The sequence below is a fragment of the Dermacentor variabilis genome, chromosome 3, assembly GCF_050947875.1.
Source record: "Dermacentor variabilis isolate Ectoservices chromosome 3, ASM5094787v1, whole genome shotgun sequence".
Classification (NCBI taxonomy): domain Eukaryota; kingdom Metazoa; phylum Arthropoda; class Arachnida; order Ixodida; family Ixodidae; genus Dermacentor; species Dermacentor variabilis.
This window is the reverse complement of record NC_134570.1, coordinates 5997249-6021784: the sequence shown is the minus strand read 5'-3', so window position 1 is coordinate 6021784 and position 24536 is coordinate 5997249. Positions and strand designations below refer to the sequence as shown.

The window sequence follows — 24536 nt, the reverse complement described above, 5'->3', positions numbered from 1 at the left end:
GCTAGGGGTTACGGTGTCGCCATCTATTGGAAGCGCCTCGCTGGCGTAGTATGAGGGATCATGGGGCGCGCTCCTTATAGGTTTTGCTGTCAGCGCTCACTGAAAACACCACGCACGAGCTCTTCCAGACATTTCTGTAGAAGTTTTTTACTGTCTAAATAATAATCTTAGGCAAACTGAAAGCACAGAATCGTTTACAGACGCTATCTCTTTACCGAATACGTACAGTGAACGCCACTGCGCGCGGTCGCTGCGATAGTCTCTCCCGAACCTCCTCCTTGCGTGAAAGGTAGGTAAACGCTGAGAGCAAACTATGTGAAATACGTTCTTATAGTGTTTGTATAACTAAATGGAGCATAATAGAATGAAGCCTCAATGCAGCGGTCGCACATAATCGCAGCGACCGACTGCCGTCTGCATGCTTGTCCGCGCACTATTTCGCTTTGGCTGTGTGCGCGTTTTCGCACCGTGTCATGAGCTTTAGGCCGCAGAATATGAGCATTTGACAGTATACAAGCAACCATTGTTGTATGGGCGCTATCAGAGCTGTTCAAAAAAAATTTCATTGTAGAGACTGACGCCTACGGGGAACTGTGATGTGTCGTCGCGACGATTAAATCTTTTTTTTTCTTCTAAATTCTTGGACGTTTCAATATTATTTCTGGAGTAGCGTCGCACTCTCTGTTTATCGGTGTTCTCAGCGTGCAATTCAGCACTGCTGCTTTTTTGTAATCCAGTGCATTAATTCATAACACTAACATGACCATATGTCATGCTTTATTTACAGTGGAACCCCGTTCATACGTTTTTTCACCGGACCGGGGAATAAAAACGTAACAGCCGGGAGAACGCAACAGTGAGGAAAGCTCCAAAAATGAATGAAAAAAAGTGCAGCTCCAACTATAGACAATTTATTTCCACAAAGTGCGCTTAGGACCTAAAAAAAGTACAGAATGGTGGCTTGCCGTTTCTTTCGCTCGCTAGAAATCACCACACATTTCTCAATAGCCTGGAAGGCCGAATTGTTGTCAGCGTCGCTGTGAGGTGCGACGTACCTGTGGAGGAGGTCCAGAGCCGCGACGGCTTCTCCAAAGCTAGGATTGGGTAACTACCCGGCATTATGCGGCTCGTGCATCGCAGTCTGCGGCTTCACTCGTGACCGAGTCCCCAACGATCTCGGCGATGCTCAGACACTCTGACGTCACGACGACAGCATCTACGGCGACGTAATCGTCGTATGTGACCGCCATTTTGGCTTTTGCCGAGTTTTGGCCGCGTTTGGCCGGGCTTGGCTATGGAACTGGCGTGCGGCTTCTTGCAGCCAGTTTCATAGCCAAGCCCGGCCAAAACTCGTCAAAAGCCAAAATGGCGGTTGGAGCGCGTTGCCTACTTTAGCCGGCCCAGGCGGGTTCGGGGCGCTAAGTTGCGACGCATCATGCGGGAACGTTTTCACAGCTACTACGTAACAGCGGGGTTCCTTATACATCGGATCCTATGGAAGCTATGCTGGGACCGGATGAAAACGACGTAGCAGCCGGGAAAACGCAGCAGTGAGGAACGTAACAGTAGGGTTCTACTGTATAATGTGCTTCTTACCGCTCCCTTTCCACTCCAGTGAACTTGCCAGTATCTATAGCATCGACAGGTTCATAGACCAAACCGTCATGAAATTAGACGGGCAGCGGACTCAGGCGAGCGTCTCAGTGCGCGTTTTCAGAACATCGCAGACTGGGCGACGTAGCAGAAATCTTCCTCGCGTCTGTGCTTCCTGCATACCCGAGTTGTAGCCGACGACTGTTTTCCGGTTTTATGTTTCGCGAGCCAAGCTTCACACAGTTTCTTGTCCTGCGGCTACGTGTGAATAAGGCTGACACCAGCCTCCGTTACGTGCGTCCGGCCCTGCGGAACCGAGCAGTAGCCTACCATGTTGCGCGCCTTCAAAGGCAGCCACTACCTATTGTAGTGCTTTGAAGCGTTGTAAAGGAGACATTCGAAGCGGGAAAATCTCGGCACTAAATGAGGACCACAGCGTACGAGGGAATTTAAACTCTCGCTTTCAGCTCGCTTCGGCGCTCCCGAAGCAACACACGCGGCCGCTATGTCCCCGTGATCCCTAATGGATGTCACGCCAACGGTGGCGCCAGCTTTTCCAGTGGTGGAGCTCGAGGCCAATAAGCCGTGGGGGCAGAGTGGATGTGAAAGCATTGGCTTTGTACCGCCATTGTGAAGATATAGTTCACAGGGTATAACAGTGGTTCCAGTTATGGATGTGTCGGAGACCCCTTGTGGACCAGTGGAAGTGATGGGAGACCCCTTGCAGTGAAAAGAGGGTGGGGGGGTTAGCGGTATAAATTAACACATGGAGTGTAAAATAGGTGCCTTTTATTGCTACCTGGCAAAGAATGGTAAAACAAAAGTGCCACGTCAATTCCATCTGGGCAGCTTGTCAATACGTGGTGCATTCATGCTTAAAGGGACACTTAAGGGGGGACACAGGTCTTTGCGGCAAAAAAATCGCGAAAAAATAGATTTTTTGAAAATGAAAATTTCAAATTCTACAGCTAATATTCCTTTAATTCGCCAAGTTTCAAATCTCAGGGAAGGGTATTTCGTCCGCAATATCAATTTATAACATCACTGTGAGCTGAATTCCGCGCAAACACAGCCCTTTTATCGCGGCGCGTAGCTCTTTTTCTATGCGCATGATCGCAGCCATCTTGGTCTCGTTGGAAAGAGGAGCCTTCCTTCTTTAATTTCCCGCCAAAAGTGACTCCGTTAGTACGCCAGGGATGTTGAAATCCGGGGAAGAAAAAAAGTCCTGTGCGCGATCCGATTCGTTGACTAGCACACGTGACCAAAAACGCGTGCTGTGGTTGGCTGCGCGAGGTTCCCATCGTCTGCTCCACTCCGCAGGCGACGTGACGGTGCGTCTTGTAGGTTTGTTGGCACATGCCTAACGATGTCCAGTCGACCGGAAAGTTCACCACGAGGCACAAGTCCGGAAAAAAGAAGAAGCAATCAGCTTGTAACTTTCAAAAGTGCTCCATTGCTTCTGAAAGCATCGGGAGTAGCTCGCCGCCAACAGCAAATAATGCTGAAGCCGCGGACGATGCCGAAGTAGGCCTAGCCAGCTCACAAATGAGTGAAATCGTTACAGACAGCGGCCACGTTCGGCGTGACGCTGCAATGTTGCAGCGTGCGGATTTTTTGCAGAGGGAGATGAATGCTCAAAAAAACTTCAAGTTTTTACGTCAACGCCAGCAACAAAGCGGGTGTTGGATTTGCTCACTCGCGCCGACGGCGCTGCAGCCGCGCCAGTCCACGCCGAGGCAGGCTTCACTATCCTCAGTAGGACTCTGTGAACGCACTGATGTCGTTTGTCAAGTGCAAGGTGTGCGGCGGCAGCGTCACTGGAGGCAAAAGCGAATGGTAATATGGCCTCGCCATAAAGATCGTTATCACGTGCGCGTGTTGCGGCGATATCGCGCTGGCGTGGACCTCGACCCGCGTGAACGACAACCTTGCCGCGCGCGCGATGCAAGCCACCAGGAATCGGCGAAAGGTGCCAAACGATGTTTTTGCCGCATTTGGGTGGCCGTGGTCAGAGCGACTACATTCCTCGTGGCTTTTAGCCACTTTCACTACAAAATAATGCAAAATTATTTCTGTACTTTTGATTAAAAGTGAATGTATTCCTTTTTTCTCGTTTTCACGAAACACCGACTTTTGACTTGTTGCTGATTTGCCGCGGCGATATCTCTGCCTTCAAAGCAGATAGAGCCATAATTTTTGTTGTGGCTTGTAGCTGAGTGTGCAAAGTACACAATGGTAGGGTTAGATTTTGGAATTTATGCTTTAAAATTTTTCAATTCTGCTTTAGATCAGACAGTGCGGTAGCCACAATTCGAACAGTAAAGATTGAATTGCTATAAAATTGGTAATATTTGATGTATCAAAATAGTATTCATACCATTGTGTTCCTTATGTTTTCTAGTATCCAGGCATGTGCCAATATGAATTTTGTAGCGAATGTTTTTTTCCACTATTGTTTGTGCAAATTATGAAAATGAATTTCATTTATCTTCAGAACTAAATGGCCTATTGGAAAAATAATTACATATTTGAAATCAGCACAAAAGTCTTAACAAGAATGAAAAGTTTCATGAATATTGATGGAAAACATCATGAACATTATTTGAAAATCAGTGTCCCCCCTTAAGGCAAATACTAAGTCGACGTGGACTGTTTAAATATCATTCCAGAAACCTCTCAATGCTTGTTTCGCGCCAAGAACAGACTTAGTTTATGAGAAAATTGCATATGAAGGGCCCGAATGCCTTTTTCGAAATTCAAATCTCCCGCCATCCAACTGCGGGAGTGGTGACGTTGCATACGCCATCACCACCCTTTGCTGCTGTCGGTGAGTAAAACGGTGCCCGACAGACGGCGCTACCGAGCCAAAACAAAGGGGTGGATTCACCGCTGTTGCTGCTTTTTGGTCAAGTGGCGTAGACCGTTCGGGTATACCGGGACATCACATGGAAGTTGAATTCTCTGCTACTTGCAGTTTGTGCTAAATTTGCGAGCCACCACAACCAGCGCAGCACTACACGATAACGAAACTAGTGAAACGCAAAAGCGTGGACCGTGCGGAGTCGAGCGATAATGAAACTTCTCTACACCCGGGTCATGTCAAGGGTAATTTCAATGAGTTCTTTTTTCTAAAAAATGATATAGAATTGGACAAGTAGCATTTTATTTTGTCTTAGAATACAATACAAGGATATTTTTTGCAATGGATGGTTGAGTATTAGCGACAGAATTTAACCGAGGAGTGCTTTCGTTATCGGCCAAGTGCTTGAATGTCCTGCATTTACCTCAATTTCTCTATTATTAAGGCTCTGCTCGCGGTAATATTGACGCCTGAGAGATTCTCGAGCACTAATCTATCACTATAGCTTGACTTAATATTTGCCTTTGGTGTCCCTTTAAGCAGAGTTGCATATCAGCATTCACATTCAACATGTTTCTATATTTGCTTTTCAAGTATGCAAGCCTGGAAAAAGCATGCTCACATGCATACGTCATAGAAAACTTCAACGAAAGCTTTACAGTCGTTTCATGGAGAAGGGGTAACATTTCTGCAATCCTGAATCAGAATGCCTGAAGGCTTACAGTGGCCACGAGCATGGCTTTCGCACACCACCAAAAATTGCTTCACGGAACCCCATTTCAAAATCACTGTAGTATGAAACCATATCTTTCATCGCTGAGTTTCAAATTAAAAAAATGTTTTCTATTTTCTTCTAATTCAAATCCTGTGGCCCCTTCGGTGTAAGAAAAATCCATAGGCAACTGTTCTTATTTGCATAAAAGGTTGAATTTCAATATGCTAAAATTTTGTTATAACGAAGAAAATTGCCTATTTTAACGACTTAATTATAAAGAGTTTAACCTGTATCAAGGTTTATCTATCTTCAAAGTGACACTACAAACAACTATGCTAAACAATGTGTGACTGAGCAGGCTACTTTTTGATCTGACATCCCCCTTTAGCAAGGTTCGTGCCAAGCTGGTATGAGGAATACTTAACTGCCACACGACTGGCACAAACAAAAGGATCGTACAGCGTCAGTAGTTGGAACATCTGCTGAAAAGTGATACAACAAACATGCGACAGAACTGACAGCACAGGCTACATCCATGGCAAGGGCTGTTCCCTCGACTTCCAGGTTGACAATCATCATGGCAGCATGCTTTAGGTTCAACTTTTAGTTTTACTACCGAGGCAGCCATCAACAGCAGGATGCTTTCATTCTTATGCTTCATTTAGTGCAGAATGAGGCAAAGGCCTGCTATTGGCACATCTGTTCTACCTGTGCTTACACTGTTGTGCTTTCTTTTTTTGCCCATTAAAAATAGTTCATAGAATTCTACTGGAGCCAGTGCCTCACCTGTAGGCTTCCTTGAGCCTCTCCAGTGCCAGAATGAGCAGCTTGGTGTCGTGCTTGTACGACAGAGGTGGGAAGGGGATGGGAGAGAAGCGGCGGCTCTCCAGCCAGTGCACAGTAGTCGTGTAGATGGCAACGGCCTCCTCAGCACTGATGTAAGGGCCATCCTGCAAACACACACCCATTACATGTAAGGTGACGTGGTTGAAACCAAAGTGGAAATATCAAGCATCATAGCATCCATGTAGCCTGATGTATGCATGATGTAGCTTGATGTAAGCAGGACGTCCAGAAAGCAGGAAAGCAGAAAAGCCCAGAAACAGACTGCCAGATTATTATTATTATTATTATTATTGGAGTTTATTGGTACAAGAGCCAGATGTGGCCAAAGAGTGCCAAAGTCATGGTAATAAGCTGTCACTGTTATATGAATAAAGAATATTCTGACATGGATGAAACACAGCCATATAGAGGCCTAAAAAAATATTAATTGAAAAGTGCATAAATATACAGTTTAAACCGGTGGTAACGAAATCCAGCGACTACCAAATTCTTGCGACAATTAAATATTTTCGTATCCCCGGCAAACGGCAATAGGATTTAATGCATTTCGTACCTCTCGACAACGAAATGTCTTTGTACTACAATCCCCCATGAATAAAATTTGCCAGAATGTAACCCCTCATATTACCTACTCAAGCGAGGCTAGCATGCTTCAAAATGTGCTCAAGTACGATTGCTTTGCACTAAGATTGCATAAAATACTGCCACATTACACTTGCATGGCTGTCACCATTTTTCTTTACAGGAACAAACAACCACCGGAAGCGATTGTGCTGAAAACACGTCATGGCCGCCATTTTGTTTGTTGATCACCCGTTCTAAGCAGCAGGCAGCATCTTGCTACCGACATGTGATGAAAGTTTTTGCGCACCTAGTGCAGTGCGTAATGTGTGCCTCGGCGAGAAAAATGCAGCAATAACAAGGAAATCCACGTCCCACCGACGTGGAATTGTTTATGACACTTGAGATGGCGGTCGCAGCATGGAGTGGTACGCATCGAGCCATGATTGAGCAATTGTCCAGGAATATGCATTCTTTACTTCAAGAATGCTGGTTTTGGTGCCACCCAACAGGCATCAGGTGCGAACTCGGCGCCGGACATAGCTTTGCGCGAAGAGGCTGTAATCTCGATCGACAGCCTTCGGCTATACACGAGACACGATCACGTTCGCGCTCGGCAATGGATGCGCTGGTACCTACGGGCGATGGCATGTGTTGGAGAAATGCTGCTGCATGCATGGAGCAATGTTGCTCTGCGTCCGATGCTGAGTTATGCAATATCTCGCAAAAACGATCATATCTCGGAAATCAATTCACCGAGAATAGTGCTCCATGGCAGTATTGCTACTGGTGACCGACGCATGTGGTGCACTTTGTACTGTCGGCAATGCAGTTCTACATTCTTGAGCAAGCTTGCCAAAGTAGGCTAACAGAATTTTGACAGTAAAGTTTCGTTCTGTGATGCATTACCTGCCTGTGCTGTCTCATTTCACAACAATGAAATTCTCGCGAATTCGTTATTGCGAGGTTCAACTGTATACACATTAAAACTAGACAATGGTTTCATGACATATGCTAAGAAGAACTTATGTACTACGAACAGTTCCTAAAATACGTTGCTACAAGTAGCACTACTGGGCCTCTTTGATTATCAGTCCCTGACAGTCCCGGACAGCTTGGGACTGCTGTCTCACATTCAATCTTCTTGAACAACTTCAGAAGCTCCGTCCACCAGTCCGAGAGCTGCTGGAACTGCGTTCGTTTTTCATGGACCTGAAGTGCAGTCTGTCCATTGACTCTCGGAGCTGTCAGAAGATTTTTCCTAGGACAAGCACAAGCAGCTAGCAGATGGCAGCTGCCTTAAAAAGATGCACGCGGCGTTTGACGTCATGTTGTGAAAGACGGCGTATGCTTCTGCATACTTTGTGCGTCCCATACAGCAAATATTGTGCACTCAGATATCACCTCTATTACATCGGTGCTTTGTGTGCCATCATGCGAGTTCTTCACAAGTGGTCTAATTGCCGCAGCTTTACTCATTGTGTTTTTTAACAGAGAAGCACAGCAATCAGGCGCACATTTTTGCGAAATGTTTCGCGAAATCTGTCATGCTCATTGCTATGTGCATAGTAAATTGTTCAATTGGTAGAGCATCGCACGAGTAATGTGAAGGTTGTGGGATCGTTCCCCACCTACGGTAAGTTGATTTTTCATCCACTTTCGTAGCCATCAAATTATCCTTTCTTGAATTCAATTAATAGGTACAAGTAATTCCCCCTATGTTGACCTTGGCGTCTTTATTTGCTGGCTTCTCATGATATGATTAATAAAAAATTGGGCCTCTCGGTTAACCCCTTTTCTCCTCTTTGATATGAGTGAAAGTATCATACATCCAGTATATATTGCATGTGGCTATTCCACGCCGGTAGCTGGGGTGGCTTATCACTAAAGCTTCGCAGATTGCTGCTGACATACCGTATTTATTCGCGTATAACCCGCACCAAAATGTGAAAAAACGCGTTTAAAAAGTGGGGGTGCGGGTTATCTGCGAATTTTTTCCTTGGGAGGGGGGGGGGGGGGGTCGGCTTCACCGCAATGTGCGGCGGCCTCCCCGTGTAGTCCGCCATCCCCATCGTCATCGACGCTTGTCAAGCCGATGAAGGGCCAACGAAAGGCCAGCATTGTTGAGCCTCGCGTTAGGCGCTGTTTAGTGTACTTACCCCAGTTTGCACTGTTTGCCTGCTTTGTTTTGGCATCATGAGTGCGACTCGACGGCAGTGTTTCACAGCGAAAGAGAAGCTAAAGATTATAGCCGCTGCCGAAGAAATCGGCAACAGAGCTGCTGCAAGACAGCATGACGTCGACGAGTCGTGCATTCGCGACTGGAGGAAGAAAAAAGAGAGTCTCGAAGCAACGAACCGGAACAGGCGAGCGTTTCGGGGTCCGAAGACTGGCGCGTACCCCCACCTCGAGACGCAGCTTGCGAAGTTCATTGAGGAGCAGAGAAGTCGTGGCCACGCTGTTTCGACTGAGATGGCGCAAATGGAAGCCCTGAAGTTGGCCCGGGAATTGAACATTCCACGTGAGTTTCGTGCAAGCCGTGGATGGCTTCAGCGCTTCATGCGAAGACATGGATTTTCTATGCGGCGGCGAACAACCATGTGCCAGCGGCTTCCTGAAGCCTACGAGGAAAAGTTGTTGAACTTTCAACGATATGTGATCGCACTTCGGAAGGAGCACAGCTATTTGCTGCCTCAGGTGGGAAATGCTGATCAAACACCTGTGTACTTTGAGATGCCGATGGACACGACCATGGAAAAAAAGGGCTCCAAATCAGTCAGCGTGCTGACCGGCGGAAATGCCAAGCTGCGCTGCACAGTCATGCTATGCGCTTTGGCTGACAGCACGAAACTGCGCCCGTATGTGATTTTCAAACGCAAGACGCTACCTAGCATTCCACTGCCCCCAGGAATCGTTGTGCGTGCGGAAGAAAATTCGTGGATGAACAGTGGCCTAGTCGGTGACTGGCTTCGAGTAATCTGGGAGCGAAGACCAGGTGCCTTGCTGGCACGCCGGTCGATGCTCGTACTAGATTCCTTCAGAGGCCACTGCACTGATGCGGTGAAGGCTCGCCTTGCCGAGACCAGCACCGACCTCGTCATAATACCTGGCGGCATGACGTCCATGCTACAGCCACTCGACGTGTGCCTGAACAAGCCGTTCAAGGCACACGTGAAGCGGCTGTATGCCCAGTGGATGGCCGACGGTATGTACGCCCTCACACCGACGGGACGCGTGCGAAGGCCTGATATTCCATTGCTGTGCCAGTGGATCGTGGATGCGTGGAAAGCGATACCGGCCGATTTGGTGCGCAAAAGCTTTAAAAAATGTGCGATCAGTAATAGTCTGGATGGTTAAGAATCGTCTGAATAGTCTGGATTAAGAATCGGATAAACAGTGACATGGTGGCGGTCGTTTGAATAAATGTTCTGAAAACGAAATGATCACTGAGTGTGAGTTGCATCTTTCTAGCGCTCATTTTTTTTTTTTTCAGGTAAACGTGCGGGTTATACGCGAGTTTTTTTTTTTTTTTTTCCGCCGAGTTCAAAGTTAGGGGTGCGGGTTATACGCAGGGGCGGGTTATACGCGGGTAAATACGGTATATGTTGACCCCTTCTGTTTCCAAATTCGAGCGTTTCGTTCTGACATGCAGGATTAGTAGATGGTCTTCATGTGCTCTGTCCTAGACACATGTCGGGCCTTTAGTAGACGGTCTCATGAGCTCTGAGGATATCGGCGGGTGCTTTCTGCATGAACAGCGACATGGCATGACATTGCTTATTTGCGAGAGGGAATGCCGCTTAAATTTCACAGGCAAAGAGCTAGCTTAAATACAGCGATTAAGTGGCATGAACAGCGAGTGTGCAATGTAACTGGTGCTGTGCAAACACGTTCCCACACTCATGCTGCGATTCCACTGGGCAAGCTTTATGGTTGTGATGGTGATGTGCCCTCTGAGACTGCACCATTTCGGAGGCAACACTAATGAATTCACTGGGTGGGGGACAGCTATGAGTAGCTAAGAGCAGACGATGGCAGCCAGGAGAGCGACTTCCGATCACAGCACTTCCAACGAAACCTTGGACAGTCCCTGACACCTGAATCACGTGACTGTGGCGCACACATCTGTCAGGGCTAGTCAGACCGGGAGTCATAGATGGTATGCGGACAGTTCGGGAATGCATAATCGAAGAGGCCCACTGCCTCACCAGGTCCCTTAAGCACAAAGGCCTAGAGGCATGCGCCATGCAGGTCGCTACTATCACAGCAGCAGCCCCTGGTGAGAGGATGTGCTGCGAATCTCACGAGCATATAACGTGCAATAAATCGACAACTTGTAAAAAAAATTTTAACTGATTCATTGTAAAAAATTCGTTCTCCCAAGAAATGATACCGGATGAAGGGGAATGTGGCATTGGTGTGATAGAAGTGCTTCTTTTGTTCAGCTTATGCTTCCCGATACTCCATCAAGACGTGGAGAATGGTCAGCCTCTCACCACACCTTCCATAGAGGGGAGGTTCACCACCAGTCAGCAGGCAAGAATGAGTACCACATGCGTGTCTTACTTTCAGTCGACAGAACATGACATCAGTTTGTCGCATTTAATTGTAATTGTTGAATATTTAATATGATTGTAATATGCTGGTTCCTTCTTACTGAAAAGGCACACAGCAGAGCTCACGAGGTAGTTTTTTATGAGTTGACCTCTCATGTCACATCACAAGTCTCCCACGATGGGTTACGAGCGTGAAAATCCCCCACAAATATGTAGAGTATTCAGAGAGTGCACAAGAACTATGATATATTGTCTTAAGACCCTGGAATAATTTGAAATCCTGTAGCAATTGCCAACAAGAACACACATTTGTAAAGCTGCAACATTAGAATTTCATATCTTTGGCAAGTACAGATACAAACATCCAAAGGCTAACTTGCAGTATTTGCACATCCAGCAACACACCTGCTCAATTTTAGCTATTTTGTTGTAGAACATTTTTAGCACATCACATCCGAAATTTTTAACACCAGAAGAATTGTAGCTACTTTTTTTTTTGACACCATAAAAAAAAACTACTTGCATATTTGTAAGCAGCGCACAAGATTGGATGTGTCCTGATAGTTTCATGTGTCTAGAGTGAAAATAAGAAATGGTTGTTCTGGATGCCATGTGCCCTCAAAATTAATGCTTTTCACTTTTTGTACCTTTCTCAAAACACAAATTTTGGCCTCCATGCAAGATTGAGGCCTCGATATCTCAACATTAAGAACAGACGGAATTAAATTTTTTTCTTCCAGAACGGAGCCTAATGTATACTCTATGAAGTGTAGCAAGCAATTTCTTTTTCTCTGTAAATTAATTACTTTGCTACATTTCCTACCACATGGTTGCTACATTTTGTGGGCTTGTATTAAATGGACTGTAAAATATTGCTAAGGGGAGAAAAGACGCTTGACAGTATGTTTACAAGATATATACAACGGGCAGAAGAGAGGCATGAAAGATGGAGCCAGTGTGCACGACTATCGGCAAGCGTCGTCTTCGTCAGTTCTCCGATCAACGTTCGCTACTACAGTGCCTCGTAGCAATATATATTATTGACGAGACAAAAAAAAAAGTGCGAGACAAATAAGTACTCTGTATGCTAGCCAAACATCACTTACAAATAATTTTTTATTGTGCATATTTTTTTCCATTGTGGCCTTAACAGTGGAAGTGAGATGATAATTATTGTAGCTAATTAACCTACAAAAAAACTAATAACATATTTGAGCTGAGCACAGAAATATTAATAGGACTGGAAAGTTTCATTAATATTGATGAAAAACATGATGAACATTATTTCAAAATGTGGAGGACACTTAAGCTTTGCCTTTGACGCTTAAGCTTTGAGTGGCACACGATAGCACTCAAGGATCTCTGAGTAGTTCTCGCGCTTCCCGGCAACAGCGGCTTACGTAACCGTAATGTTCGTGTCGCGGACTGGGACGAATTTTTCTTCATGTTAGGTTCTCATTTGGAGGAACCCGTATAGGTTTCCTTTGCAGCAATTGCTACGCATGGATGGATGTCTCACTTTCCCTTTATTAAGAAGTCCAGTTACAACTGTCATCGGCAGCCAACAACCATTAAAGATGGTGACTTCATGCTCTTTGATAGTGTGGGGTTCTCACCTGTGCTCTTGGGACAAAGGAACGACAACACAGTATTGCAAACAATCACAAGGGCATTTATTGCACCTTTCATAGATCAATGCCTGCTAGCCGAGTTGTTATCCACAAAACATGCCGATGGGCACACAACAAATCGCGAAAGTCCGACTCACCGCAACCGGATAACGAGCGAATATGTTTGCCCCATGGTGGACACCAATGCCTGGTCGTTCGCGCGTACGGTCACGTGAACGGAGGCGCGTTCGAACGAGGCCTCGCGAGAGGGTCTCGCAGAAGCATGGATTGGGGCAAGCGTGGAATGTCCGCGCCACTTGCCGATCACGAGCCAAAGAGGAAGAGCCTTCTCCTTTCCACACCCAAGTAACCCCGCAGTTAGGTGGCGTTAGCAGAGCCGCACTCGCGCCATCTCTCGCAATGCGCTTCAACCACACCGACTGCCGTGGTCACCAGGCCACACAGTGAAGCCAGATTGAAGGAGATGGGAGCTATGCGGGAAAACAATATATAGTCGAACCCAACTATATTGAACCCGTTTACATCGAATTATTCTATCTTAAAACTTTTTGTGCACAAACAAACAGGGACGAAGAATAGGGGCAACACAACGACGAGTGCTTTCTAACCTCGTTCTTGTGTTGCCCCTATTCTTCGTCCCTGTTTGTTTGCGCACAAAAAGTTTTAAGGTGAATCTGTTCCAACTAGGCCGACTTGCAGTTATGAATTATTCTATATATCGAACAATTTCTAGGCACGGTATAGTTACAATGAGTGTATATATCTAGCAAAAATTACGTTTAAATCAAACAAAAATAGCAGCGACTCCCGATATATCGAACGTCAAGCGGTGGGAAGGTGCCCCCAGAAGTTGGCTTTCCCTCGCGGTTGCGGGGAAACCCGACGGCGCGGCTCCATCCAACCGCTCTCCCTACCGTGACCGCGCTGCTTCGGACGAGCCGTCGACACCCCCCTTGCAAAAAATGATCCTGGCCCGCACGCAGCGCTTCCTCAGACAGCCAATCAGAGGCTCTTGTGCCCTCGTCGTGCAAAATGGCGAAAGTGCGAGATGTCTCGGTGCTTTTCTGGTCCATTGTGTGTGTGCCTTGTGGGCCTTCTCCCACAGTGTTGCCGTGATGAAGCGGTAGAATTTACCTTTTGTTGTCAAGCTCGAAATCATAAATCGGGTCGAACGCGGTGAGAAGTCGGATCTGTCCCCGCAGCGTGAATGATTCTGAGGAACTCTCAAGACGATCTTGAAGAATAAGGGGGAAATTAGAGCTAAAGCGGCGAAACTCTCGCCTCGGTGCCTGTGGCGCCCGACACGTACGTGTACGAGTGGTTCATCCGAAATTGCTTCAGCCGTGCCGGCTTCCGCGTGCTCGGTGATGACTAAATTCTGATGAATGCGACGCAGCCATTACAGGTGTTGCCGAAACTTGGGGCGAGCTGTCGGAATTACCGGAAGCTGTTGCCGAATCAACAGTGGACGAGTTTGTGAGTGCAAATGGTGGTGTCACGACCACGGGAGAGCCCAAAAACGAAGACTACATTGCCGACATCGTACCGAGCACAAGTGAAAGTGGGCACAATGAGGAAAGCAACGACGGTCCTTTGCCTACATCTTCCGAACTGATTGGTGCGCTCGCACTAGTCCTGTGTTTCTGCGCGAATGCGGAAGGTTGCGGCCTCAGCTGCTCCCGACTCCTTAGACTGTGGAGAATTGCGTGCGTCACAGGCAGCAAAATTGCCCAAGCAGAAAGAAATGCAGGACTATTTCATGCAAAACTAAGCTAGTTTCATCAATAAAGTGATTTTATAGACGGTATGTGCTTTTATGACATCCAATTATTCAGCAGGCTTATATCGAATTATGCTCTATATCGAACTGATAGGAGTTTTCTTACGATTTCGATGTAGCCAGGTTCGACTGTATCGGGGGATGCGTGAGAGTCGCGCATCCCCACAATATTCACACCTTGGGTGATGCTGCCAAAGATGTGGCGACATGGACCATGATCCCGTGGTCAAGCAGTTGGGCGACCACAATGCAACTACGGGACATTTTCGGACTACTGCCCACGCAGACCAGTTGATGCTCCAGCATGAGCCACAGCTTCTCTCTTCCCTTACTGCTTCCTGTTTTGATGGGAGAGGAGAGTTGTAAGGAGAGAGTAGCAGCGTAGGCAGACCAAGAGCTCCAGGTCAGGCGAGGAAAGGCATAGTGCTTGGAGGCCGCACACACAGGAGTCTCGTAGTGCAGTAATAAAGGAAATGTTCGTGACGAACGTGTCAGCCTGTCGTCATTCGCAACTTTTTACTACACTGACTCTACTGGGTACATGGCGGTAATGGTAAGCGTAGCACCCTAATTAGTCGGCATGTCCAAAAAATCGAGTGTCCGGAAAATCGATCGTTAAGCCTACCGTATTTACACGATTGTAAGTCGACCCCTTTTTTAAAATTTGAAAGTCTGAAGTTGGGGGGTCGACTTACAATCGAAACCAAAACATGGCCCCGCCAAAAAAAGCCATACCAACGAGAGCTACAACGTAGTTACAATTTTATGTTTGCTCTATGGCCCTACCCGTATCTTTTCGCTATCCCGCGTGTTTGTTCGCTTTTCGGAAGGGTTTTTCATTATTTTTGAGAGTCTTACAGTGCACGCAACACTCATGGGGGGAGTGTCGATAGTTGATAAAAGCGCCGCTGTTCCCATTTGCGGCGGCACCCTCAGAACGGCGGCGCTTGCGGGGAGTATCGGTAGTTCATGGAAGAGCAGACTCCGCTCGCGGGTTTCTCTTTCTCTGTTTAAAGGCATTGGTATTGGTTTGACTAACTTTTGACGCGCTCCACTTCGGCTACGTGCTACTTCTACGCTTCCCCAGTCGTCATGAGTGCTGCAGGCCCACTAATCTTTCGACACTCGTTCACAGCAGCGTTCAAGAGGGCTGCCATCCTTTACGCCGAAGAAACAAATCACTGCGCAGCGGGCCGCAATTTCGATGTTTCTAAACGGGTGGTGCGAGAGTGGCGACTGCAGCGAAGCGAAATTTTCACCTGTGTGACGGCAAGTGAGAAATTTCCCACGTGCCGAAGTATGGACGCTTTCCGGAGCTGTAGGCTAAGCTTGCGGCGTACGTTGCTGAAATGCATGATCGGTCCCTGCCAGTGAAGTGCAACGTGGTCATGAAATAAGCCCGGACCTTCGCCTTAATTTTAAGGTTCTGCTCCGCCGTGAGTACGAGTGGCTGGTGGCAGAAGACTGCGAAATTACACCAACCGGACCTGTCAAAAGAGCCTCCCTGACGGCTGCGTGTGGTTGGGTGCATTTGGCGTGGGCTGCTGTTCTGCAAGATGTCCTGGTGCGGTCGTTTGCCAAATTTGAAATTTCGCTGGACCACAACGCGCTGTGGGACCGCAGCAACGATGACGATGGCAGCACTAGTGAAGACGAGTAGTCCAATGACCATGTCAGCTACTAATAAATTTTCGTTATCGAATGCGCCCTCGGTTTTTTTTTTTTTTTTTTTCGGTCAAGCGATATGGGGGGGTCGACTTACATTCGAGTCGACTTACAATCGTGTAAATACGGTACTAGCCAAAACGCTACTGTGAGGTGCTCACCCGCATGACTATCACGTAGGCGTGCACGCTGGTGATACTGCCATGTGTACGCATGGCAGTATGTGCATAACATACCGTATTTACCCGCGTATAACCCGCCCCTGCGTATAACCCGCACCCCTAACTTTGAACTCGGCGGAAAAAAAAAAAAAGAACTCGCGTATAACCCGCACGTTTACCTGAAAAAAAAAAAATGAGCGCTAGAAAGATGCAACTCACACTCAGTGATCATTTCGTTTTCAGAACATTTATTCAAACGACCGCCACCACGTCACTGCTTATCCGATTCTTAATCGTCGCCGCTCTCAGCATTTCCCACCTCAGCATTTCCCACCTCAGCATTTCCCACCTGAGACAGCAAATAGCTGTGCTCCTTCCGAAGTGCGATCACATATCGTTGAAAGTTCAACAACTTTTCCTCGTAGGCTTCAGGAAGCCGCTGGCACATGGTTGTTCGCCGCCGCATAGAAAATCCATGTCTTCGCATGAAGCGCTGAAGCCATCCACGGCTTGCACGAAACTCACGTGGAATGTTCAATTCCCGGGCCAACTTCAGGGCTTCCATTTGCGCCATCTCAGTCGAAACAGCGTGGCCACGACTTCTCTGCTCCTCAATGAACTTCGCAAGCTGCGTCTCGAGGTGGGGGTACGCGCCAGTCTTCGGACCCCGAAACGCTCGCCTGTTCCGGTTCGTTGCTTCGAGACTCTCTTTTTTTCTTCCTCCAGTCGCGAATGCACGACTCGTCGACGTCATGCTGTCTTGCAGCAGCTCTGTTGCCGATTTCTTCGGCAGCGGCTATAATCTTTAGCTTCTCTTTCGCTGTGAAACACTGCCGTCGAGTCGCACTCATGATGCCAAAACAAAGCAGGCAAACAGTGCAAACTGGGGTAAGTACACTAAACAGCGCCTAACGCGAGGCTCAACAATGCTGGCCTTTCGTTGGCCCTTCATCGGCTTGACAAGCGTCGATGACGATGGGGATGGCGGACTACACGGGGAGGCCGCCGCACATTGCGGTGAAGCCGACCCCCCCCCCTCCCAAGGAAAAAATTCGCAGATAACCCGCACCCCCACTTTTTAAACGCGTTTTTTCACATTTTGGTGCGGGTTATACGCGAATAAATACGGTATACTGTGACGCATGTGTGTGATGAATCTGCATAACAGGTTGTTTGTGGGCAATCACATGGCATGCCTCGCTTTCGCTATCGCTGCACGTTCCTGGGGCTTTATGACAGGGAACAATCTGTTAGACTGTTATGCGATGCCACATTGTAGACTTTGGGGGTAAATAAATTATGATGATGATGATTATGGGTGTGTATGCTTGTGCACGCGCACTTGCCTTGCATGTGGACTCACCTTGAGGTAGTTGTGCTGCCTCTCCTGCTCGGCCTTTAGGTAGAGCCGCGTCAGCCGACCCAGGTTCTTCTTGCAGACTGTCTTGTCCACAGTGGCTCCACGGCGGATGCGCTCCCGGTTGTAGTGGGCCGTGTTGGTCCACCAGTCAGCCTTCATCTTCACATAGCGCAGAATCATGTTCTCAATGGGGATTGGTAGGCCAGGCACCTGGGTACAACAAAATGCCGCAAAGCTTGCGCAACGTAGTTCACACCCAGAAAGAACCCACCACTGCTCCTGGGGCTGCTCGTACCTGAGTGCCAACAAAAATTCTGATTGCGTTTCCTCTAAGAGCAGACAATCACTGGGCATAAACAAAATGTTTGGCAAGATGCAAATGTATAACAAGACTTTTCATACATGGTTTCCACTAACTGCAAAACAACAATCCAAGACTGTTGCGGAGATGGTGCCCAACTAAAGTGTGGTGATCTAGGAAAATTGATTTTAGTTTAATGTGTCAATTACTTGACAATTATGTTTTTGTTGTCTAAATAAACTTATAATATACTGCATTGCATTGTAATATGACCATGTATCTTGCGCTGAGAAGTTGAGTAGCACTATTTGTTGTTGTCTGTTATCCTTTTAGCATCACTCAGTTTCTACATATGACAAATCGACTAGTCTGGACTACAGCGTACAATCAAACCTCGTTAAACCATAGTTGGCTGGGGCTCGGAAAAGGTACATACTAAACAGTAGTACCATATCTCTACGATTGTAAGTCGACCTGTCTTTTTTAATTTGAAAATCTGAAGTGGGGAGGTCAACTTACAACCGAAACCAAAACAAAGCACTGCCAAAAAAGCGAGACCAACGAGATATCAGGGGAGCTACGACGTAGGTACAATTTTATGCTTGCTTTATGGCCCTATCCATAGCTTATCGTTATCCCGCGTGTTTGTTCTCTTTTAGGAAGGCTTTTTGAACATCTTTGAAAGTCTTACAGTGCACACAACACTCATGGGGGGGTGTCGATAGTTGATGGAAGTGCCGCTGTTCCATTCGCAGCAATACCCTCAGAACGGCAGTGCTTGCTGGGAGTATCGATACTTCATGGAAGAGCAGACACCGCTCGCGTTTCTCTTTCCCTGTAGCTCTTAGTTTTGATGCATTCGACTTGCCTGCCGGCTACGTGCTACTTCCATGCTTCCTCAGTCGTCATGAGTGCTCCAGGCCAACAAACCTTCGGCGCTCATTCACAGGAGCGTTCAAGAGGGCTGCCATCCTTTACGCCAAAGAAACGAATCACTGTGCAGTGTGCTGCAAGTTCAATATTTTTGAATGGGTGGTGCAAGAGTGGCAACTGGAGTGAAGCAAAATTTTCACCTGTGATGGCAAGAGGAATTTCACACGGGCCGAAGTCTGGATGCTTTCCGGAGCTGTAGGCCAAGCTTGCGGCGTATGTAGCTGAAATGGGTGATCAGTCCCTGCCAGTGAAGTGCGACCTGGTCATGAAACAAGCCCGGATTTTCGCTCTTGAAGGATCTTCTCCGCCATCAGTACGAGTGGCTGGTGGCAGAAGACCGTGAACTTACACCAAGTGGACCTGTCAAAAGCGCCTCCCTTACGGCTGCGTGTGGTTGGGTGCGTTCAGCGTGGGCTGCTGTTCCACATGATGTCATGGTGCGGTCGTTTGCCAAATGTGGAATTTTGCTCGACGATGACGCATTGTGGTACCGTGGCAGTGATGACGATGGCAGCACTAGTGAGGATGAGGGCACAAGTTGTCAAGTACATTCTTTATTTCGGGAAATCCTCGGAGCAAGCACACACACGCAGTCTGCGTTCCATCCCGCTGCACTGCACCGCACGCGGCTTGCTCTGCTGATTACTTCACTCGCTCAGTTCACTGTCGCACGCTCCCCGCATGCCAACCGCTGACACACGCCCACCATGTTCTCCCTCTCCACCACATGCCGTTGCCTACTGTCCCATGCCTGCTTTTCTACACAGTTTTGCCTTCCGTCTCGTGCCTGCGATTCTATGCCGCCTGGCGTCAGCCCGGTACCCTCAAACATGCCTCCCCCCCCACCTATTATCTTGTGCAGAGGGCTTCCAAGGCACATTATAAGGGCTCACCTGGTGTGCTTTAGCGAGGCCTTCCTGATTCCCAGCAGCCGAACCCCCGAGTCTGTAGGTATTGCATCCAAAGCGTACAGTCACTCTAAATGGCCGTGTGGGTCGAGGGACAAACTTAGTTGTGAATTCAATGCCTGCCTTGCTTGGTGGGTGCGTGTCCCGGAGAACCAAGTCTCCTGCCTGGAAGGTAGCTGGAGTGCGTATTTTATTGTAATACTTTGTCTGGCTGGCTTTACCCAAAGTTTCGTGTTCCTGTGCAAAGGCCCAGGCATCTCGAAGGTACACATCCAGTTCAGCAGCTAGGACATAAGGCACAGAAGGGGGCACCTCGGTGCGAGCTGCATGATTGTGATGGCTCCACGGAACCGGTTCCGTAGTTCCCACCCATAGCACAAGAAGGCAGGCGTAAAGCCAGTAACTAAACTTTCAAATGTGTGCATTGTAAAGTCCACTTCAGGCAGTCTTATGTCCCAGTCCCTGTGGGAAGTGCAGTAGTCCACCAGGCATTGTTTAACCATTGCGTGATGGCATTCCACAGTCTGTCCTGCTGGTCTGTATGGGACTGTGTGACTCTCCTCGATTCCCCAGTGCTGGAGAATGCCTTTCCCCACTTTGCTTATGAATGGTTTGCCATTGTCGCAAGACATGGAGCTAGGCACACCATGCCGGCAAAAAACACATCATTTTATCGATTATCAATTTGGAGGTAGGCGTCACGTAACGGGAAAAGCTTCACAAACTCCGTGAACTTGTCCAGCACCACCAGGATGTACTTGTGGTACTGAGGGGTTGTGGGCAGTGGCCCAACAAGGTCCACACTTAGCTGCTGCATTGGGTGGGTGGCCCATGAACTGTCCGTCAGTCCTTTTGGTTTTGCCAGTGAGGTTTGAAAAGCCTGGCACTGCAGGTAGCTACGCATGCAACGGGAGATATCGGAGTGGATACCGAGCTATGTACACCGACTCTTCACACGTTTCGAAGTTTTTAAGAAGCCTAAATGCCCACTTAGGAGGTGGTAATGCTCCATTTTCAGTGCCACGTCTCGTAAGTGTTGGGGAAGCCAGGCGACCTTACGTTCACCGACCGTGTACATAAATAAGGATACCATTTTTCGAGATTTCGCTGTCATCGGCTAGGTCCTGTACCCTCTTGGACTCTTTAGTGTCACCAGGTAGCAGGCCAGACTAAGTATTGCAGCAGCTGCAGCAGTAGTGGATCCTTGCGTTGTTCCAAGTGAAACTTTGCAGTGTCAGTGAGTGTGGAGACATCAGCCACGTCAACAGGGGCTGCTAGTTCAAAACGACTGGTTCGTTGTGGCTCTTGCCCTTCGATCGGAAACAAGTCCTCTGCCAAACAAGGCTGAGCAGATTTGGCAGTAGGGATGGGGCACCTGCTTAGTGCATCCACTGGGACGTTCAGTCGTCGTTTACAATGCCTTATGGCACACTTGAACCCTTGCAATCTCAACACCCAACGTAACACTCTGCACGATGTCCGCTCAGTTGTAAACATTCAAGCCAATGATGTATGGTCACAATGCACCTCAAATGATGTGAATTCTACATACGGTCGGAACCTATCGACAGCCCACACCGCAGCGAGGCATTCCCATTCTTTGACAGTACAGCTCTCTTCAGAAGCGCTGAGGGTCCTGCTTATAAATGACGCAGGCCTGAGTTCACCTTCGTCTTCCTGCAATAACACTGCCGTAATGCCACGGCCACTGGCATCTGTTTCAATCACAAAGGGCCTGCTCAGGTCAGGCAATACCACAGCCATCTCTCCTGCCGGCGTTAACCTCAAAGTCTCGAATGCTGCCTGTTACTCGGCACCCCAAATACAATGGGCTCCTTTCTTGAGGAGAGCTGTCAGGGGTATGGCCTTGTCAGAAAATCAGGGGATAGATTTTCTGTAGTATCCCACAAGGCCCAAAAACATTTGGAGCTACTTGACTGTTTTAGAGCATGGGAACTCTTCAACTGCTGCACCTTGTCCGAGTCATGTTAACATTTGCCTGGAGAGATTACATGTCCAAGGAACTTGAATGCCTGGTCACAGCGTGTAACTTTGCTGGGGTTGCCTGTTGGACCTGCAGAGCCAATTCTTCGCAATACCTCATCGATATGTTGTAGGTGGTCCTCAAAAGTTTCTGAATAAATGAGCACATCATCAAGAAGTGCCATGCAGTAGTTGTTTTATGCCAACACTTTGTCCATGAGAGACTGAAATGTTGCCGGCCCTCCTGCTACCCCAAATGGCATTCACTTAAATTGAAACACTCCTCTATGGCAAAGGAATGCAGTCTTCGGCACATCTTCAGGAGCAACCGACATTTGAAAAGAAGCCCTGAGCAAGGTCTAGGCTCGTGAACCACCTAGCATGGCCTAGCTGAGCCAGTACCCATTCTGTGGAGGGCATGGGATTTACTGGCGCAGTTGTGATTGCATTTAAGGGTCTGTAGTCGACCGCAAGGCGATATCTTCCAGTTTTCTTCTTTAGTAATACAAAGGCACTGGCCCAGGAACTGGAGCAGGGCTCAATGAGGTCTTCGTCCAGCAAATGTTGGATAGACCCCTCAAGAATTTCACTTTTGGCTGTTAACCGGGCGCAGCTTGCATCTAACTGGTGGGTGGCTGCCTGTGTCTATTTTGTGAACCACCAGGGACGTGCAACCTGGCAAAGTGGTAAAAATATGGTTATGGTCTGCAAGAATGTTATTAAGTTTCTGCTTCTGCATCTCCCAAAGGTTTTCTAGACTACACTCGCCACTCTCGGCGGTATTGTTGCATAAATCCTGCACATCTGCAAAAAGTGCCTGTAGAGAGCTGGCCACATTATCGCAGGGCTCTTGACCTCGCTTATCACACAGCAGCGCTGTCTTACAGACTGACAAGGGTCGGTGTCCTGCATCCAACGCACATGGCCGCTTCGGTGCCCTTTGAAGTTTGACGAGCGCATATGGGTCAGAGTGCAGTGACCATCCACCAAGGCCCATGTGGATGGTCACTTGAAGAAAATCTGCCCAAGGACAACACTGTGAAACAGCTCTGGCAGAAGAAGAAAACGCTGCTTCCTGGCCCACCTTGCCGAACAGCGAACCGATTGTGCAGTTTGTGACCAGCCCTGAGCAAGCTTCAAGGTTCGTGCTTCTTCCCTGAAGGTGGCTCCCATGCACTTGGCCGCTGTGATGGCACTGCTACTTATTAAGCTCACGCTTGCCCCAGTGTCCATGAGTGCATAAAGCCCACTGTTACCAGTCAACAGTTCAAGCAGTGGTTCTTTATTTCTGGCTGTTGCGAGCACTTGCAGGGATGTCGCGTAGCCGTCAGCCGGAGAAGCCGCTATACTCGTCCATTTCCCAAGCAATCTGCTTGTCGGTGGCCCAGAAAATTGCAGTGAAAACAGCGAGGTTGGCTGCATGGTTTAGAAGTAGTGCATTGACGTGCAATGTGGCCAAAACCACCACACCTCCGACATGTGATATGTTTACGTGATACGTTTACATGATACGTGATACACGGTCTGGCGGCTCGAATTGCAGGATATCTTGCATCGCTTGAAACCTGAAGTTCTGAGACGTTCTCTCGAGTTGTTGCGGTGCCGAAGTGTAGTTGCCCCGTGTGTTCGGCACGCAAGTCAACAGCACAGGTGAGGGGTTCCCTTCTGTTATGTTTCGCCTACGACGCGCGGTATAGCCGGCGCCAATGCAACGGACGCCAAGGCTTCGTTCAAAGCGGCGGACATTTTGGCCCGTTCAGCGCTGCCGCAATGCTTCCCGCGAAGCGCGTCCAGGCATGTTTCAATGCCACGTGTCTTCGTGTGTGCGTGTGTGTGTGTGTGTGCATGTTGGTGCCCACGCTTGTCAAAGTGCGGCAGCCGGGGAGAGGAGCTCCCCAACTGTGAAGCGAGGAGGTCTGACCGGCGCCAGCCCGGCGGATGCGTCACTTCTCGTCTCAACGAGTCCGTGCGCCTCATATCGAGGTGTTCCTTCTCGCCCTCGACTCCGAGAGTATAAAAGCAGCTGCCCCCGGATGCCAAGAGAGAGGCTTCGAATTCTTCCGTCGAGTAACGTGCTCTCCCGTCTCTCCACTTCGGTCGACCTGACCGGCCGCTCTTTTGCGATGCTATAATAAACAAGTTGTTCTGTTAGCAGTCGACTCATGCTTTGCCAGGACCTTCGAATGCTTCCAGTTGTGCCCCAGGCCGCCAGGCCAACGCTACCCTTGGGGCTTGCGACCCATTTGCAACACTTCCGGGGCTCCAGCGTGAAGCATTGCTGACCGCAGACACTCATAAGCCGAAACTGCCGCAGGCTGCAGCTGCCACTCTCATTGCTAGGCCGGGAGAGTTAGGTTGGGTATTCCAGTGGTGTGCGGAGATGAATAGACGAGGGCCAAATCAGCTGCTGCTTGTGCGATACAAGCGGTGGCGATGGCTTGTAGCGCAGGCGATGCCAAGCGTGTTCCATGATAAGGCTGGTCGCCTTTGCCATTTCTTTCAGGTTCCGTCCTGTGGCACTGCACACGGCTTGGGATTACTTCACTCGCTCAGTTTGTTGTTGCGCGCTCCCCGCATGGCGACCGTGCACATATGCATTCCATGCTCTCCCTCCCCACCACACACCGTTGCCTGCCGTCTGGTGCCTGCGATTCTATGCCACCTGGCGTCGGCCCAGTAACCT

General features: G+C 48.4%; 1 protein-coding gene across 2 annotated transcripts in view; it reads right to left on the bottom strand.

Annotated features, from left to right (window-relative positions):
* Positions 1 to 24536, bottom strand: part of Prp8 (pre-mRNA processing factor 8) — a 376058-nt gene that overhangs the window by 212152 nt on the left and 139370 nt on the right. For both annotated transcript variants that reach the window (XM_075684108.1, XM_075684107.1), the window contains exons 14-15: positions 17732 to 17938; positions 5955 to 6118 (exon numbers count right to left, since the gene is read on the bottom strand). In XM_075684108.1, the coding sequence (XP_075540223.1) occupies positions 5955 to 6118; positions 17732 to 17938 (371 nt within the window). The remainder of the gene's footprint in view (positions 1 to 5954; positions 6119 to 17731; positions 17939 to 24536) is intronic.